Source organism: Sciurus carolinensis, chromosome 4, assembly GCF_902686445.1.
Source record: "Sciurus carolinensis chromosome 4, mSciCar1.2, whole genome shotgun sequence".
Lineage (NCBI taxonomy): Eukaryota > Metazoa > Chordata > Mammalia > Rodentia > Sciuridae > Sciurus > Sciurus carolinensis.
The window spans coordinates 104,212,753-104,229,483 of record NC_062216.1 but is presented as its reverse complement, the minus strand read 5'-3'; the positions used below and the strand labels follow the sequence as shown (position 1 = coordinate 104,229,483).

The 16,731-nt window shown below is 34.4% G+C and overlaps 1 protein-coding gene across 1 annotated transcript in view; it reads left to right on the top strand.

Moving 5' to 3' along the window:
• Positions 1-16,731, top strand: part of Adamts20 (ADAM metallopeptidase with thrombospondin type 1 motif 20) — a 151,280-nt gene that overhangs the window by 70,138 nt on the left and 64,411 nt on the right. Inside the window, exons 18-28 of the mRNA XM_047551823.1 lie at positions 138-267; positions 5,947-6,073; positions 7,589-7,799; positions 7,943-8,107; positions 8,549-8,713; positions 9,411-9,530; positions 10,147-10,254; positions 10,969-11,133; positions 11,248-11,538; positions 12,263-12,424; positions 13,761-13,937. Coding sequence (XP_047407779.1) covers positions 138-267; positions 5,947-6,073; positions 7,589-7,799; positions 7,943-8,107; positions 8,549-8,713; positions 9,411-9,530; positions 10,147-10,254; positions 10,969-11,133; positions 11,248-11,538; positions 12,263-12,424; positions 13,761-13,937 — 1,821 coding nt within the window. The remainder of the gene's footprint in view (positions 1-137; positions 268-5,946; positions 6,074-7,588; positions 7,800-7,942; positions 8,108-8,548; positions 8,714-9,410; positions 9,531-10,146; positions 10,255-10,968; positions 11,134-11,247; positions 11,539-12,262; positions 12,425-13,760; positions 13,938-16,731) is intronic.

Here is a 16,731-nt window from a genome sequence, read left to right as displayed (position 1 = left end):
TCAGTAAGACTTCACTTTAATCATATTAGTGAACTATACTGGTTAAGTACTTATCATTTATTATTAAATATAGAAATTATATCTGAAACATGTATCTTTTATAAATTGATTGTTTGTTCCTTTGTATCTTTATTGAGGTGCTATGTGTGGGTAATTTGTACAACCCTGATGTACGCTATTCCTTCCATGTTCCTATGGAGGATAGGAGTGACCTGTTCACTTGGGATGCACATGGACCGTGGCAAGACTGTACCAAAATGTGTCAAGGTACCCTGGTTTTAAAAAGAGAGGGTGCTTTAACTGTGCATGCTGTTATCATTCAGTTCCTTTGAGTTGGATTGCCTATGGAATCCTCCTCCTTTCCATATAACACACAGGCATACAGAAGTGTACAGCTTTATTTTCTCCTTCTTACTTTCTCTTCACTCTTTGTGTTTCTTACCTAACAGCACCCATTTAAAACTACCCTTTTCAGCTATTCCTGGTATATGCTCACATTCTTATTCTCTCTCCCTCTCACCTTTTTTTTTGCAGTTGCAGAAATTTTCTCTAGCTTACTTACATCTCTCTTCCTTGTGAAATACCTACCTTTCTCATCCACTCTCTTCCAAACGCTGTTTCTTAGCCACATGTCTCCTTTTTTGTGTGTTGAGATATCAAACATTCTTTCATTCGTTCCCCATTTCCCGTCCCCAGATATGAGAAAATACATTTTTACTGGTAGCATGAATGACTAAAAGGAGCAGAGAGGAAATGGCAGAGAAACTTATAGTAGGGACAGCAAATGGGAAGACTAGAGTCTTTGTGTAGGGTGTAATTATGGATGCTTAGTTGTGTAATACAGGTTTAATGAAGGACATTTATTGAGGGGCTGCTTTGTTTTAGATTATTAATGAGACCCCAGTTCTGCATTCAGGTTTTAAAGTCTAGTGGATGCAATAGAAGCATGAGTAGATATCTTAATGTAAAATAGTAGTATAATAGTAATAAAATGATAAATACTGTACCTCATCTCTCTGTGTGTCAGAGATGATCACAAAAAGTTGTGAGGAGACTGAAGGTGAGGTATAGGGAAGTTTGTATCAAATGGAGAAGTAGTTTTCATGGAGAATAGAGAGAAAGTTTAAGAATACAGGAGAGCAGTGGTAAGAAGAAAGGAAATCTTGAACAGTATGGAGATAAGCCTATAGGAGGAAGCAGGTGACTAGAGGCAATGGCCACAGATCGTAAGAGTGCGAGGGACAATCTAGTTAACTGATGTGACCAGGTACCAAAGGAACTGTGCTGCTTCCTTCAGGAAGAGGTCCACTTGGGTCCTGTTGCTTTGGGACAGCGATGCCCAGAGTGATTGCATGGAAACAGGCATTCCTGTAACTGCTTGGGTAGTGTCTCAGAGAAGGGCTATGGTAATAGATGACTGCCAAGTCAGCTGGAATGAATGCTAAAGTAGAAACCAGGGGCTTTGAAAGGCAGATGTAGGAGGAACTCACTTTGGCAGAAAGATCCTGGGTATACTTTACAGAAGAGCATTGGAATTTGAGGAACTGTTATTCTAGTGCTGAGTGAGTAAGATGATCTGTAGCCTTGGATTTGGGGATTTAGGGGGACAAAGCCAAGTAGATGAATGAAGGCACATTCTTAAATGCAGTGTACATACCAAATAAACAATAATATGATTCTGGAAGTTTGGGAAATATATGGTGAGAATGGCGGGGGTGTCCAGACCAGGAAAGCCCCCTTAAAGAATCATATGCAAGAGAAAATTCTTTTCCCACACTGTATGAGTATGTGAGTATGTGAGTATTTCCCACACTGTGAGTATGCTCCTTTTTTGTATCTTTTTGGTTTCTCTCAAGATGCATTTCCTCAGTTTTGTTTGCTTGTTTACTTCTTTTTCTGCAGACTAAAAGTTATCAGTCCTCAAGATTTTTTGTCAGTACTACATGTTTTCTTAGTATCACAAGCATATTTTATCAGCTTTAATTTTCCTTCAGTTTTTGATCTTTGTCTGTGACCCTCATTTCTCTTGCACTGATTTGTTTGTGTGTTTTTTAGGCTTGTTATGTGACCATCACCTCCAGATGTCCCTCGTTTATTATCCTGGAAATTCCTTTCAACTTTCTCTTAGGTTGGATTCCTTGTTTTCTAAGTTTTATGAGTTCCTCTTTTTGGTTTTCTTCCCTTATTAGGTGGACATGCTCCTCAGTAATTTACCGAGAAGGAAAGGTAACTTTAGAGGCTTTCCAGCTCTGAAAATTGTTTCATTCCATTCTCATTCTTGCCAAATACTTTTGTACAAATTCTGAAATAGATGATTTCCCTTTAGAATTTGGAAAGCCTTGTTTTATGACTGTTTCCTCAGCTTATTTTTCAATTTCCTGTGCTTGTATGTGGCATTTTCTGTTCTGGAAGTTTTGTGGATCCCTTAATTCTAGTACCTTGATGCTGGTGCTTCTTTTCATTTTATTTTTTCTCTACTTTTCTAAGAAATTAGGTTGTCATTTCAACTTGGAAACACTGATTCTTTGTCTTGAGAAATTTAGTTGCATTCGTTAATGTTTTTGATAATTTTCTCTCACTCATTTTTCTCTTATCTTTCTAAAAGTTTTATTATTTGAGTATTCAACCTCTTAAACTTGTTGTGGGGCGCAACTTAAGAACAGACCGATCATCACTGAGAAGTCCAAATTTGACAGTCTTTAATAAGCCGGCCTGCTGACTGTCTCACACAATGCCCCAAAAAATGGCTATTGGGAGAACAGCCCCGACCACAGGGTTGTAGGGGTTCTTATACCAAAAATCACATTATTCATAAGTGTCTATTGCTATGGCTTGAAGTTACACATTAACATCATGAGATCACCGACAGAGGGGGAAGTGGGTCAAAATGACCCTTACCTAGGTACAAACTAAAGAATGGTTACTAACATCCACACAATCACTGTTCACATGGTACATTGTTTAGGAGCAATAGGAATCAAAAGAGAGCAATTCTTTACTACATGGAAGTTGCCATTATGTATTATTAAACATGTCACACCAAGTAACTGATGATGTACACAGAAGCGGTGTGTTCCCATGGGAGAAGCTTATTTCCTACATAACATGGAGTCTCAGAGCAAAATGGAGTCTGTTTGGTCATTTCCCTTAGAGTCTGGCCTATAACATTCTCATGGAGTCAGATCTGTCAGCCCATCACAAACTGAGCACTTATCTTCTAATTTTTTCTCTCCATTTCACTCTTTTAATGTTTCTCCTCATAATGTCTTACTTTTATTTCATGGGCACAATATCTTCTATTAGGCCTCTGAGTGTATTAAGTGTAGTCTTTGAGTTTTCTTCTGCTCTGACATACTGGTTTCATCCTAGTTCTATTTTGTTTTTATTTCTTTTGTCCTGTTTTGTTAGTGACTTTCCTAGAATTTCCAATGATCATTTGCTGGTGTTCATATTTAGGAAGTACTAAGATGCTGATTGGAAGTTCTATGTGGGTCAGACGAGTGAACCAGGGGCTTCGTTCTAGGGTAGCTGGATTGTTAAGAGGTCCTTTTGTTTGTCAGTGGGGTGAAGAACCAAATGTCCTTGTCAGTTGATCCTTTTTCTTGGTTAAACAGTCACCCAAAAGTGACTCCATCCATCCTTCCTCCATCTTCTGACAGTTGTGATGGGTTACGGAACAACAGAAGTCATCTTAGGGCCACAGCAGATGGTGAGTTGGGGCTAGAATCTGTTCTTTCATTATGGAGACTTTCTTAATCACCCCATTTCAGTCTGCTGTGCTATCACTTCCCTGTATTGTATCCATTCCTTCAAGTTCTCCTCTCCTACATCTATGCTGTCCACCTGTGGCTAGACCATGTGCTGTGTGATATAGTCACTGGATTTGGAAACTTAATACAAAAAGGAAGTAAAATATATTATTGATAATTTTTATATTGGTGCCATATTGAAATGGTTCTGTTCCAGATAATTGGATTAAATACAAATGCTATTAAAATTAATCTCACCTGTAACTATTTTTTAATGTGATTACTAGAAATGCCAAGTAACACAGGTGACTCACCTTCTGTTAGCCAATGCTGCTCTTGGCTAGAAGGGTTGTTGTCTAACTGTTCTTCATAAATACCTTTCAATCAATTCTCCATTTTTCAGGTCTGTCCCTCACAACATTCACCTCTTCAGACAAACCTAGTGTCTTTTGATTCCTGGACTTCTCTTGGATTTTGTGGCATGAATTTTTTTTTTTTTTAATTCACTCTCCACCTTCACAGGCTTAGGGTTCATCTTTCTTGACTGTCAAAAATCTATTCCAGGGCTGGGACTGGGGCTCAGTGGCAGAGCACATGCCTACTAGCACATGTGGGGCATGGGGTTCTATCCTGAGCACCACATAAAAATGAACAAATAAAATAAAGGCATTCTGTTCATCTATAACTACTCACAAAAATAAAAAAAAAAAATTCCAATCTGCTTTTTATATTAAAAAATTCTTTCTTGCCTACTGTGTTTACTTTTATCCCTGTTCTTTTAGACATATGCCTTTACAAATTTTTTTTTTTTATTTTTAAGGGTGTTTAGGAAAGATCAGAGATGATTAGTCAACTGGTAGTACATAGTTGAGCTTTAAAAACAGGAAGTTGATCATGTCACGGACTGCTTAAACTCTTTGCTGTCCCTTCATTGAAGAAAATGTAAATTTAGACTATTCTAACTAGTTATCACCATTTCTCTGAGTTTACTTTTACTGTTAAATGCTGCATACAACCAACCACCAAATCTCAATGGATTAGAACAAAGTTTATTGATTGCCTATATGTTTTGCTGCTAATTGGTTATGGCTCTACTCTAACTTGTTATCTGTATCCATGTCATTTAAAAAAATTTATGGTGGGGCTGGGGAGATAGCTCAGTCGGTAGAGTGCTTGCCTTGTAAGCACAAGGCCCTGGGTTCGAACCCCAGCACCCAAAAAAAAAAAAAAAAAAATTTATGGACTTTATTTTTTAGAGTACCTTTAGGTTTACTGAAAAACATTGAACAGAAAGTATGGAAAGGCTGAATATTCTGCCTTCTTCCTTCCCTCTCTATTTCCCCATGCCCATCCTTTACCTACTACCTCTGTTATTATCTTGCATTAGTTTGGCACGTGTATAATTGATGAGCCAGTTTTTATGCATTATTATCAACAAAAGTCTATAGTTTATATTAGGATTCACTCTTTGTGTTGTGTATATATATATATATGATGATGGTATCATCCAGAGAAGTTTCCCTGCCCTGAGAATCCCCTGTGCTCACCTTCTGATCCTGCCTCCCTCCCCTGCAATCTGTGACACCACTGATCTTTTTATTGTCAGTCAATGCCTTTTCATTCATAACTCTAGGCTGAAAGAGCAAGACTTCCTGAAAAATGCTGTTCTGGAAGCAGAGGGAAAAGGGAAAGAGAGCTGTTGGAACTGGAATAGGTCTCATCCACTTTAGTTGGTTGGTATAAAGCTGATGTCAGTTGACAGGAAAGTGTTCTTCTCCCACAGGAACTTACCATGACATTGTAGCAACTAGACATGTCACTTCCCTTCAGATATAGGGGAAACAAATACTGGGGAACAATAATACCATGTACCATGTAGCATCAGCACTGGCCCTAGCTACTCAATTTTCCCCAATCTCCGTCTTATCCCTGATGTATTTCTTTCTACTCTGTACCTTTCCCACCTTCCTTTTTCCTCTTCACTAAGCAAACTTCTCAATCATTCAGGATTCAGCTTACTTATTATAAAAAAGTCATTCCTGACTGGATTAATATACTAACATATCTTATATGTAGTGTTGAAAATTTAGCTTTCTTAGTTGCATTCTTTAGACTATAAATAGAATTAATTAATTAGAAAACTTCTACTTATGTAAATTCTCCTTTCATTTTTAATTTTCATTTGACTTTGACCAAGGTCTTCGTAGAAGAAAAATTATCTGCATACGTAGGAGTGACCGTATGATTGTATCTGATCAAAGTTGTGACCACTTGCCACACCCATTGTTTGTGACTGAAAGGTGCAACACAGACTGTGAACTAAGGTAAAAAGGAAATAATGTATGATATAACCAGTGCATAATGCAACTAAACTAATAAGTGAGATATGATATAATTAATCATCTGCCTCTGCTATTATAAAATTTCAGATTCACTAATTTGTGATGAAGCTCAGAAATTTATTCGTATTTTTATTCATATTACTGACTGAATACCAGTACTCAGGTCTCTATACTGTGTGTTAGAAAATGGAAGTCATTTTGCCTGTAAAATAAATATACTCTACTCTGAAAAGCCATAGTTTAAAGATCTAAAACAATAAATCAGTAGCCTGATTTTATAATTCCCACTGAACTCTTGAACCACTAAATTTATAAGGTTTACAAATTAGAGAATGTATAGATCTTCCTGGTATGTCAGTAATTAATCCATTAAGTAGTAAGCAACATGATGGTAGATCATGGCAGAAAAGCTTGTACTTCTAATCTAAATTCCTTGTCCTCTCCTCCTCCTTTGATGATTAGTAACAGATTGATAAAATAACCCCATCTTCCAATTTTTTTACTTTTTATTTTTGCATTGTAGCAGGTAACATTCAGTATTGAAGGGTAAGAATTTATGCATATATTTTTATATTGTTTGAAAACATAAGAAAAGTGTGGTAGAATTGTCTGATTTAAGTTGCATGAAACACAATGAAATCCTTGAGAAGCTATCAGAAATAAACTCTGTGAATTCTGTGCTTCTTTATATGGGGATACTCATATTGTTTGATTGATTGCTAGACTATAATTGGAATAATTTAGCTAAAACTAGCATTTTTACTTGAAAAAATGTTTTCCCTGCAAACCTGTCTAATTAGAGATTAGAATGAATTAATGAAGGAGTGTGATATGCTTTACAGAAACCGTGTTGTCAATTTTTAAAGACTGTGTCTTTATTGATGAAGTCAGATTTCTAGACATTCTGTGTTCATATATCAAAGTACTGTCAGGTGTTTTCATAGGTAGAGACTACCTGCTTAAGAGTCAGATATCTTCAATTACAATCCTAAATCTGCCACTAAGTACTTGAATCATCTTGATCTAAACCCAATGTTTTCAAATGCTTTTGAAAGTTTTACTTCCTTGGATGTACCTCCAAAGTTATCAAGTGTTAAGGTAATGTTAATTGATACAGTGTTGGTGTTAGTGCCCTGTCTCCAGCTTTAACTATTTCATTTTTATATATGTTGGAAGTGACTTAAGATTTAATGTGGAAAAAGTAAAATTTCTGACCAAAAGAAAAAAATTTTCAAGCGTTCATACCATTGAAATATGTAATCTCTCTGAAGCTTGCTTTTTTAATCTGTAAATTGAAAATTTGAGCTATATAATCTTTTGGAACTTTACCTCTCTGATTCAGTGATATATCAAATCTTTTCAGGTAGCATTTCTGTGAGCTCTTAGAATTTTTAAAAATGAATCTCAGGGATGAGTTTCTCAGAATTCACTTTAAAATTTGTGTTAATTAGCACATATGCTAAGTGTAATATCATCTTTTTTTTTTTTTTTTCCTAGATGGCACATCATTGGCAAAAGTGAATGTTCATCCCACTGTGGTCCAGGATACAGGTCCTTGGATGTCCACTGCATGAAGTATTCCATTCATAAAGGACAGACTGTTCCAGTAAATGACCACGACTGCAGTGACCAACTTAAACCTCCTACCCGAGAGCCATGCCACGGTGACTGTGTCTTACCAAGATGGCATTATTTAGAATGGTCCCAGGTACAATAATTATTTCTTAAAGAAGATTGCCTCCTTTCCCTAACTGAATATTAAATTTCTCTGAAGTATTTTTTTGTAAACAATTCAATTTTTTCCATATCCAAAAGTCATCTTTTTTTCTTTTTTTTTTTTTTTTAAATCAGTGTTCCAGGAGTTGTGGAGGAGGGGAAAGGTCTCGAGAATCTTATTGTGTAAACAACTTTGGCCACCGTCTTGCTGACAGAGAATGTCAAGAGCTTCCTCGAATGATTCTAGAGAACTGCAATGAATTTTCCTGTCCCGTTTGGGCTGCTAGTGAGTGGAGTGAGGTAACATTAAAAACATGAGCTTAGAACTGATATTGTGTTAGGACACTTTGCATCAAAGACTATAAAATTCACACATATTTAACTTTATCATTTAAAAAATAATTTTTTTATAAAGGCAATAAAAGTTTTTAAAGTGGCTATCCTTAAACTGTCTATAGTTATTAAGTTAGCAATAACATCTGCTGATGTTTATAACTATTTTTTATAAGAAAGTGCAGTACCTGGAATATATACTTATTCTAAGGTTTTTGCATCTTTGTTTCTAGGACCAGTGGACATTTCAGTGAAACTTGGGCCACAGTAGTTAGGGGTGGCAGTTTTGCCAGTGACTATCTCTAACAGATTGGGGTTATAATGCACTTAGGAGTGCTCTTACAGCTGTATTTTAATATGCAAATTGATCATTGCATCATTTTTTAACATCCTGTTGACTTCTTGCAGTGTCTTGTTACATGTGGAAAAGGATCAAAGCAGCGGCAGGTTTGGTGTCAACTGAATGAAGATCACTTGAGTGATGGCTTCTGTAATCCAAGTACCAAACCTGAATCTCTAAGACCATGTGAGCTTCATGCATGTGCTTCTTGGCAAGTAGGACCTTGGAGTTCTGTGAGTAAAATTTTGACATTACTGCTAATTTTGTTGTGGTAAATATTTCAGCTTTGCTTTTGGATTCACTTTAGTTAACCAAAGACTGTAAATCTCATGTTTTTTAATCATATTTGATTAAACTATAACTATTTTCATATTCTGTGTTTGCACTGGTATCTTTACTGTATTTAGAATAGGCATTGTGTAGAAGTTCTACCAACCAGGCAGCTAGAAATCTGCAAGATGAGCAGTGATCAGACTAGATGAATGTGGGTGGTGTATTATCCTGTGAAGATTGCCAGAGTTGCTACAAACCTTTTCGCCTCTTCCTTCTTTATCTCTTTGAAATTTACTTAGTGTATTAAGTGAGATACACCAGGTAGAATTTGAAAGAATTTTGTTTCTATAATTGTATTGACTCTGCCTCCAAAATATCAGGCCTTTACTGATATTTGTACATGATAATTTTTAAAAGTATATTAATAATATACATTTCATTAACTTCAGTATTTAGTACTGTCTACATAGTATATTTAAATAAGTAGGCACGTTGATTGAATTTATTAATTTTAGGTCTTTTGAATCTGGTATAAAGGACTTACATAAAAGAGATACTGAAAGTATATTATTAACTATATATTTATTAAGAAAATTGAAGTTTATGTAATTTTTGAAAAGGAGTGTGTCTTTATATCTTTTTATCTTCATCTTTCAGTGCACAGCTACCTGCGGACTTGGGTATCAGATACGTGCTGTTAAATGTGTCAGCGAGCTCTTTAGTGCAGTATTAGATGACAGAGAATGTCAAGGGGCCAGTCGCCCAGGTGATAGGCAGGTAAAGGAAACCTCTTTGTGGATTATAAACAAAAATATCTTATTATTTAACAAGAGGATCACTAATGTGTTCAAATTATTTTTATATGTACTTTTCCCACTTAAACTTCTATGCCTTAAAAATGTGTGCATGAGAGAATTTATCATTCTTGGTTTTGCTTGTCTTATAGCTTTATTATGAAATAGTTTACCCTTTATCTACCATTGGATCATTTATTTGACTTGTGTATTCCCATTCTTTGAACTGCTCATGTGTGACAATACCTATTATTATGAATATTATGAACTCTTAAAGTGTGTTGTGCTTTTTTAAGGTGGAGTTCTGAATTCCTTCAGAGTGTTTCAGCCTAGTGGTATTTTTGAAGGACTTTGCTCTTTCCCTTTTCAACTACCAGATGGGATGATCCAAACATTGATATTCAGTCTTACTATCAGTGCTAGCACTCGATAGTACTTTGAACTTTTGAAAGTAAAATTCTTTACACCATCACTTTGTAATTTGGTGTGCAACCATCTTGAATTAGATATGTGACAGAGGCAATGAAATATCATATTTAATTAAATTGTGGTTGATTAATTAAATGATGTTCTTTGAGATCTGTTTTTCTTTTGAATAGGACTGTATAGTTACTCCCTGCCCAATTATCCCCAATATTGGTGCTACTTCCTTACCAGCTGTTCCCATGGGAAAGGCAGCACAGTGGAGACATGGTTCTTGGACCCCAGTAAGTGAATTTATTGAAGAGATACAGTATTTCTTATGGAGGCCTTTAAATATCAGCAGAATGTTTGGGACAGATTTGCTTAAGTTAATGTATGTATTCATTCTCAAGTATTTTGATGGTATGGATCAAGTATAGGGTTTAGAATTAGGTTACTTAGTGACTAAATTATGCTCTGCCTTTCCAGAGCCTGTGTTTCTGTGTAGGAAATTTGAACCTTCTGTAGATTTTCTAATCTACAAAATGAGGATAATGATACTTATGTCATAGGTTGTTATAAGAAGCAGATGTGATATCAGGCATTTATCAACTTTTACTTAAACTATGGACATTTTCATTTTGCTTTTCTGAACTAAAAGCTTTAATGTATTTAGAATAATTTGCTTTAATCTTAAATTTTCATTAAGTCTTTTAAGATTATTTTTAATGATATGTTAAGATTCTCTTACACAGTATCTTTAATTTTGTCATATAATGAAGCATTATTTCAAAACATTATATTCATTCAAATTTTTGTGCCTGTTTGTGAAATTTATGATCTAAACTGGGATATTTACTGCCCCATCTGTATTTGACTGAGAAATGTTGCCAGGTGATGTTATTTCTAATTTATGTTTTCTCAGGAAACTTGATGTTTTATAAATATGAGTAACATCTATGGTTAAGGGAAGTGGGAGAGGTACTATCTAACAGTTCAACATTATTTTATTTTTTAAGTGCTCTGTGTCTTGTGGAAGAGGTAATCAAGCCCGCTATGTAAGCTGTCGTGATGCTCATGATGGAATAGCAGATGAATCATACTGTGCACACTTACCCAGACCTGCTGAAATATCTGTTTGCTTTAGCCCTTGTGGAGAATGGCAAGCAGGAAATTGGTCACCTGTAAGTATCCTCTTGAGAAAATAGGAAGTGAAATGTTTAAATATAATATATGGTATTTTATATAATATCAATGTAGTATATTACATTGTAAATATTGGCTAAATTTCTGGTCAGTGTTCAGCATCCTGTGGCCACGGAAAAACAACTCGACAAGTTTTATGCATCAACCACCAGCAGCCAATTGATGAGAATTACTGTGACCCTGAAGTCCGCCCTTTGATAGAACGAGAATGTAACCTGGCCGCCTGCCCACCCACGTACAGCCACTTTCCTAGTGCCTCTGAGCAGCCAAGCCAGTTCCCAGGCAGGCATTTTCCATTAACTCACAAACCCGAAGATAATCAAAATCAGGGGGTCCATCTGTCAATCAGAGGAAACCAATGGAGAACAGGACCATGGGGATCAGTAAGCTGTTCTTTATTGAGTTATATTAATTCTATAATTTTGTTATATTTCAGTCCTTTAACAGATCTGTGTATAATGATATCAAATGCTTTTAATGCTAAATTTATCTGAAGATCAATAGTTTAAATCTTAAGTGGATTAAGCATTTTTGATGCAGACTACAACTCCCCAGAGTTCTTACTGAATTACAGAATAATGTGATATTTGATTACAAAGAAATGCACTTAAAAATAATCTGATTAGGGGCCATTGTAATAAAAACAAGAGAAAACCCTTTAAGAAGTAAGACTACAAATGTTTATTAAAAAAATTAGTGTTATAGAAATGGAATAAAGTAGGGTAAAATCATAATAAACTACCAAAGCACAATTGAAGTTCATATTTTATATGATATTAATGATACAAATTAAAGAAAAACACCAAATTAAGTGACTTAACACTGTGTTTTGTTTTTTATTTCTTCCCAGTTAATCTTAAAACTTTAATGCCTTTTTACTTAACATTTAGGATGAGGGTGAAAGATTATTTTCTAAGGCAGGCTTGAAAGACTTACCCTTCATCAACAAATTTTAATGATGCCCTCTGTAAAACTTAAGTATTTTGTCAGCTTTTCATGATTCAAAGTTTGCTTAGGGTTGAGTCCGGGAGTGATTTTTTTTTTCACCATGTAAATTCACACTATGGAATCTGCAGTTGGTGTGTGTTTCTGTTTTATCCTGGCCAGTGTTCTAGCAGCTGTGCTGGAGGTCTTCAGCGCAGGGTTGTGGTCTGCCAGGATGAGAATGGACAGAGTGCAAGTTACTGTGATGCAACCTCAAAACCCCCGGAGTCAAAGCACTGTGATTCGGGGCCTTGTCCACGCTGGAACTATGGAAGCTGGGGAGAAGTAAGTCATAATATTTCCTAAATTTGTGGAGACGTTTGCATCTCTGAAGACCTAAAGTAAAGTGCTTTTATGCTATTGGATTAATCTTACTTCACTATCCTGTGCTGGTTGGATAATTCACTGTTTATGGAAAGAGGTTTTTTTTTTTTTTTTTCCTTAGCTGAGAGATCAAAACCTTGTTCTTTTTTAATAGGTATTCTCTCATGGTATAAATCACTCACTCATGATAGAAAGCATGTGTTCCAGATCATGAATAGAACCTGCTCTGCTACCCAGTATGTCTGTAAATTACTAGTATCTTTTTCTAAAATTTGTACATTATTATTATTCAAGTTTCTTAGAAAATTGGATTGATAAAAACACAGAAAGCAAGGTCAATATGGAGACCATATTTTATTCCTATTCTTTAGTCATTTGTTTGATGAATCTTCTCCTTTAAGCTAGATAGCTGTCAATTATTAAGCCCTTTCATCTGCTCTGGCACTGTTAGGCACTGGAAACGTAAAGATAATTTCTAAAATGGTCACTTTGAGTATTAATCCCACCCGTATTTTGGATGGGAAAGAATAAGAGCAATGATGTATGTTAGTTTTCAATTAATTAAATAAATCAGTTAATTTAATTAGTTAAATGTTTTTGCTTAATTATTTTTATTACATAATTTTCTTCATAGGAAAGTCATTGGAAATTATTGTTTACAGGCATATTTTTGGTCAGGTCTAATAAATATCAAGTAAATTTTAATATACACTTTACTGTTTTTCAAAATTCAAGTAACTTTATTATTTCTGAGTGTAGGTATGTTCATTTTCAAAATTCAAATCATGGGAGAAATATAAACAAATAAGAACCCTTATCATTTTGGTATATTTCCTGCTAGATTTTTGTTCTTTATAGGTTACAGAAACAGATTTATATTATACATGCTGCTTTGCTATCTATGGTTTTCATATAAAATGTATTGAATATCTATTTATGTTTATAAAATTTGACCTATCTTATTAGCTCTCATGGCTTCATAATAATTCATTGATTAAAATCCATACATTATATAATTGATACTCTTAGAAAGTCAGTTTTGTTTCTGGCTTAACAAATAGTATTGTTATAGACTTAATGCCTTACTGAAATATTTTCCTACTAAGTCTCAAAAATTGTCAGTTTTTTTAATGACCATGGAATTAAAACTTTTTTTTTATTCAGGGAGAAATGTTGACAATTAGAAATAATAAACTTTAAGCTCTAGCATTACTAATTATATTTTAACAATGAATAAAATAATATGATAGTCTTTTGAAAGTCACATAGGTTTGATATTTCCTCTTCTTATTTTCAGTGTACACAAACATGTGGAGGAGGAATAAAATCAAGATTTGTAATATGTCAGTTTCCCAATGGCCAACTGTCACAAGAGCACAACTGTGAAATCCTAAACAAACCACCAAGTGTGATACAATGTCATATGCATGCTTGCCCTGATGACGTATCATGGCATCGGGGACCATGGAAATCGGTACGATAGTATTCTCAGTCTTATCTTTTTGTTTTATTTTACTGTGTTTCTTTCACTTTAATTTCCTTTCTTTATAAATCGTGAAATCTGCACACTATTTCTTCTGATTTTTTTTTAAAAGCAGACCATTGGCCTTCTTGGCTTGTATTATTAAATTTGATAGTTGGAAGAAGGATTGATTCAATTTCAAGTACTGTAATATTTAATGGTTTTATAAGTATTTATTTTTATATGTGAATTTTGAACCATAGCACTATTCTTATGGAAATATTTTTCATTACATCTTTTGTTTGCCCTCACTATTTACATTTGTATATAATGTTAACACTTTGCTTGTAACAATGGCAAATCAAGGCTGTGTCTTGTTTGAGCATATAACTGTATGTGGCTTTTGTCTGTCAATGTCTAATAACTGATCCAAAATCAAGTAACATTCTTTTAAAACTTGTTTTTATCATTGTTAAACTTATTATTTTGTTTGGAAATGTGAAAATTTATATTAAAGAAAGGAGAGAAATTTACTTACATAAAATAAATTAATTGTTTACAGTTTGTTACATCACAGAAAAGTATGATTTATATAATAATTTATATGAATATTAATTTTTCTCCACTGTGTGGAGTTACTGTGGTTTAAGAATATTTTAATTTTATGTGTTGTTATTTTTTATATCCATAGACGAAACTCATAAAAATTGTTCATGAATGGTTTATTTCCTCTAGTGTTTTTCAAATATCCAAACTTTGAAGACTACTTAATATATAAGTATATTGAATTAGTTTTTAGGTCACTTCTGATCTTTTAAATCATGGATGACCAAGTACATTCTTTCAAATAAAAAATTGGTTTGAGTCTATAATCTATAACTGTATTTATAAAGTTAAACCATTCTTTATTTAGAAAATAATCATAACTCCAATTTTATAACTAACCCTTTTTTTGTAAGTTTTTATTGGTTCTTTTTAGTTATACATAACATTAAGATTTATTTTGACGTAATTATAAAAGCATAGAATACAATTTGCTCTAAGTTAGTCTCCAATACTTCCCTGTTCCTTGCTCCCTCTCTCCCACTCTTCCCTTCTTCTAGTAATCTTTCTGCTATTTACTTATAACATTTGTTTTAATCATTGCCTGTGGATATACATAATGGTGAGATTCATTGTGGTATATTCATATATGTACTTAGGAACTTGAGGTCAGATTCATTCCACAAGTCTTCTCTTATCCAGTCTCTCCTCCTTTCCCCTCATTGCCCTTCCTTTACTTCACTGATTTTACTTCTAGTTTGATGGAATACCCCTTCCCTGCCTATCCTCCTACCCCCTTATTTTGTATTAGCTTCTGCATATCAGAGAAAACATTCAACCTTTGACTTTCTGAGTTCACCTTATTTCACTTAGCATGATAGTCTCCAGTTCCATCTATTTACCAACAAGTGCCATAATTTTATTCTTCTTAATGACTAAATAATATTCCATTATGTATATATACCACATTTTCTTTATCCATTCATCTCTTGAAGTGCACCTAGGTTGGTTCCACAGTCTGGTTAGTGTGAATTGTGCTGCTATAAACATCAATGTGGCTGCCTCACTGTAGTATGCTGATTTTATATCTTTTATACCAAGTAGTGAGATAGCTGTGTTGTATGGTGGTTCCATTACTGTTTTTTTAAGGAATCTTCATACTCTTTTCCAGAGTGGTTGCACTAATTTGCAGTCCCACCAACAGTGTATGAGTGTACCTTTTTCTCCATGTTCTCACCAACACATTAATTCTTGATAATTGTGATTCTGACTGGTATGAGATGAAATCTCAGTGTGATTTTGATTTGCATTTCCCCAATTGCTAGACATGTTGAACATTTTTCACATATTTGTAGTCCATTTGTATTCTTTTGAGAAGTGTCTTTTTAGTTCTTCTGCCCATTTATTAATTGGATTATTTGTTTTCTTTGGCATTAAGTTTGTTGAGTTCTTTATATATTCTGAATGTTAATTCCCTATCTGGTGAGGAGGTGGCAAAGATCTTCTCCCATTCTATAGGTTCTCTCTTCATTGATTAATTTTTTCCTTTGCTGTGCAGAAGCTTTTTAATTTGATGCCATCTTGCTTGTTGATTTTGGTTTATTCTCCCAGATATGTTTTTAGCACCTTTGTCTAGTATCAGATAACTATATCTATGTGGGTTTGTCTCTGTGTCTTCTATTCTATACTATTGATCTTCATGTCTGTTTTGGTGACAGTATCGTGCTATTTTAGTTACTATCACTCTGCATTATACTTTGAGGGTCTGGTATTGTGATGCCTCTAACATTCACTCTTCTTGCTCAGGATTCCTTTGGCTATTCTGGGTCTCTTACTTTTCCAAATGAATTTTAGAACTGCGTTTTCTAGTTCTGTGAAGAATGCCATTGGTATCTTAATGGGGATTGCATCGAACCTGTACAAAGCTTTTAGAATATGACTATTTTGACAGTATTAATTCTGCCTATTCAAGAATATGGAAGGCCGTTCCATCTTCTAAGGTCTTTAATTTCTTCAATATTCTATACTTTTCATTGTGGAGGTTTTTCTCTTTCTTGGTCAGATTAATTCCCAAGTATTTTTGAAGGTTATTATGCTTGAGCTAGTTTTTCTATTTTCTTTTTCATCAGATTAATTATTGGAGTATAGGAAAATGATTGATTTATGTATGGTGATTTTGTATCCTGTTACATTACTTCTAGAAGTCTTATGCTGTACTCTTTTGGGACTTCTTAATATCAGCAAACAGATAATTTGACCCCTT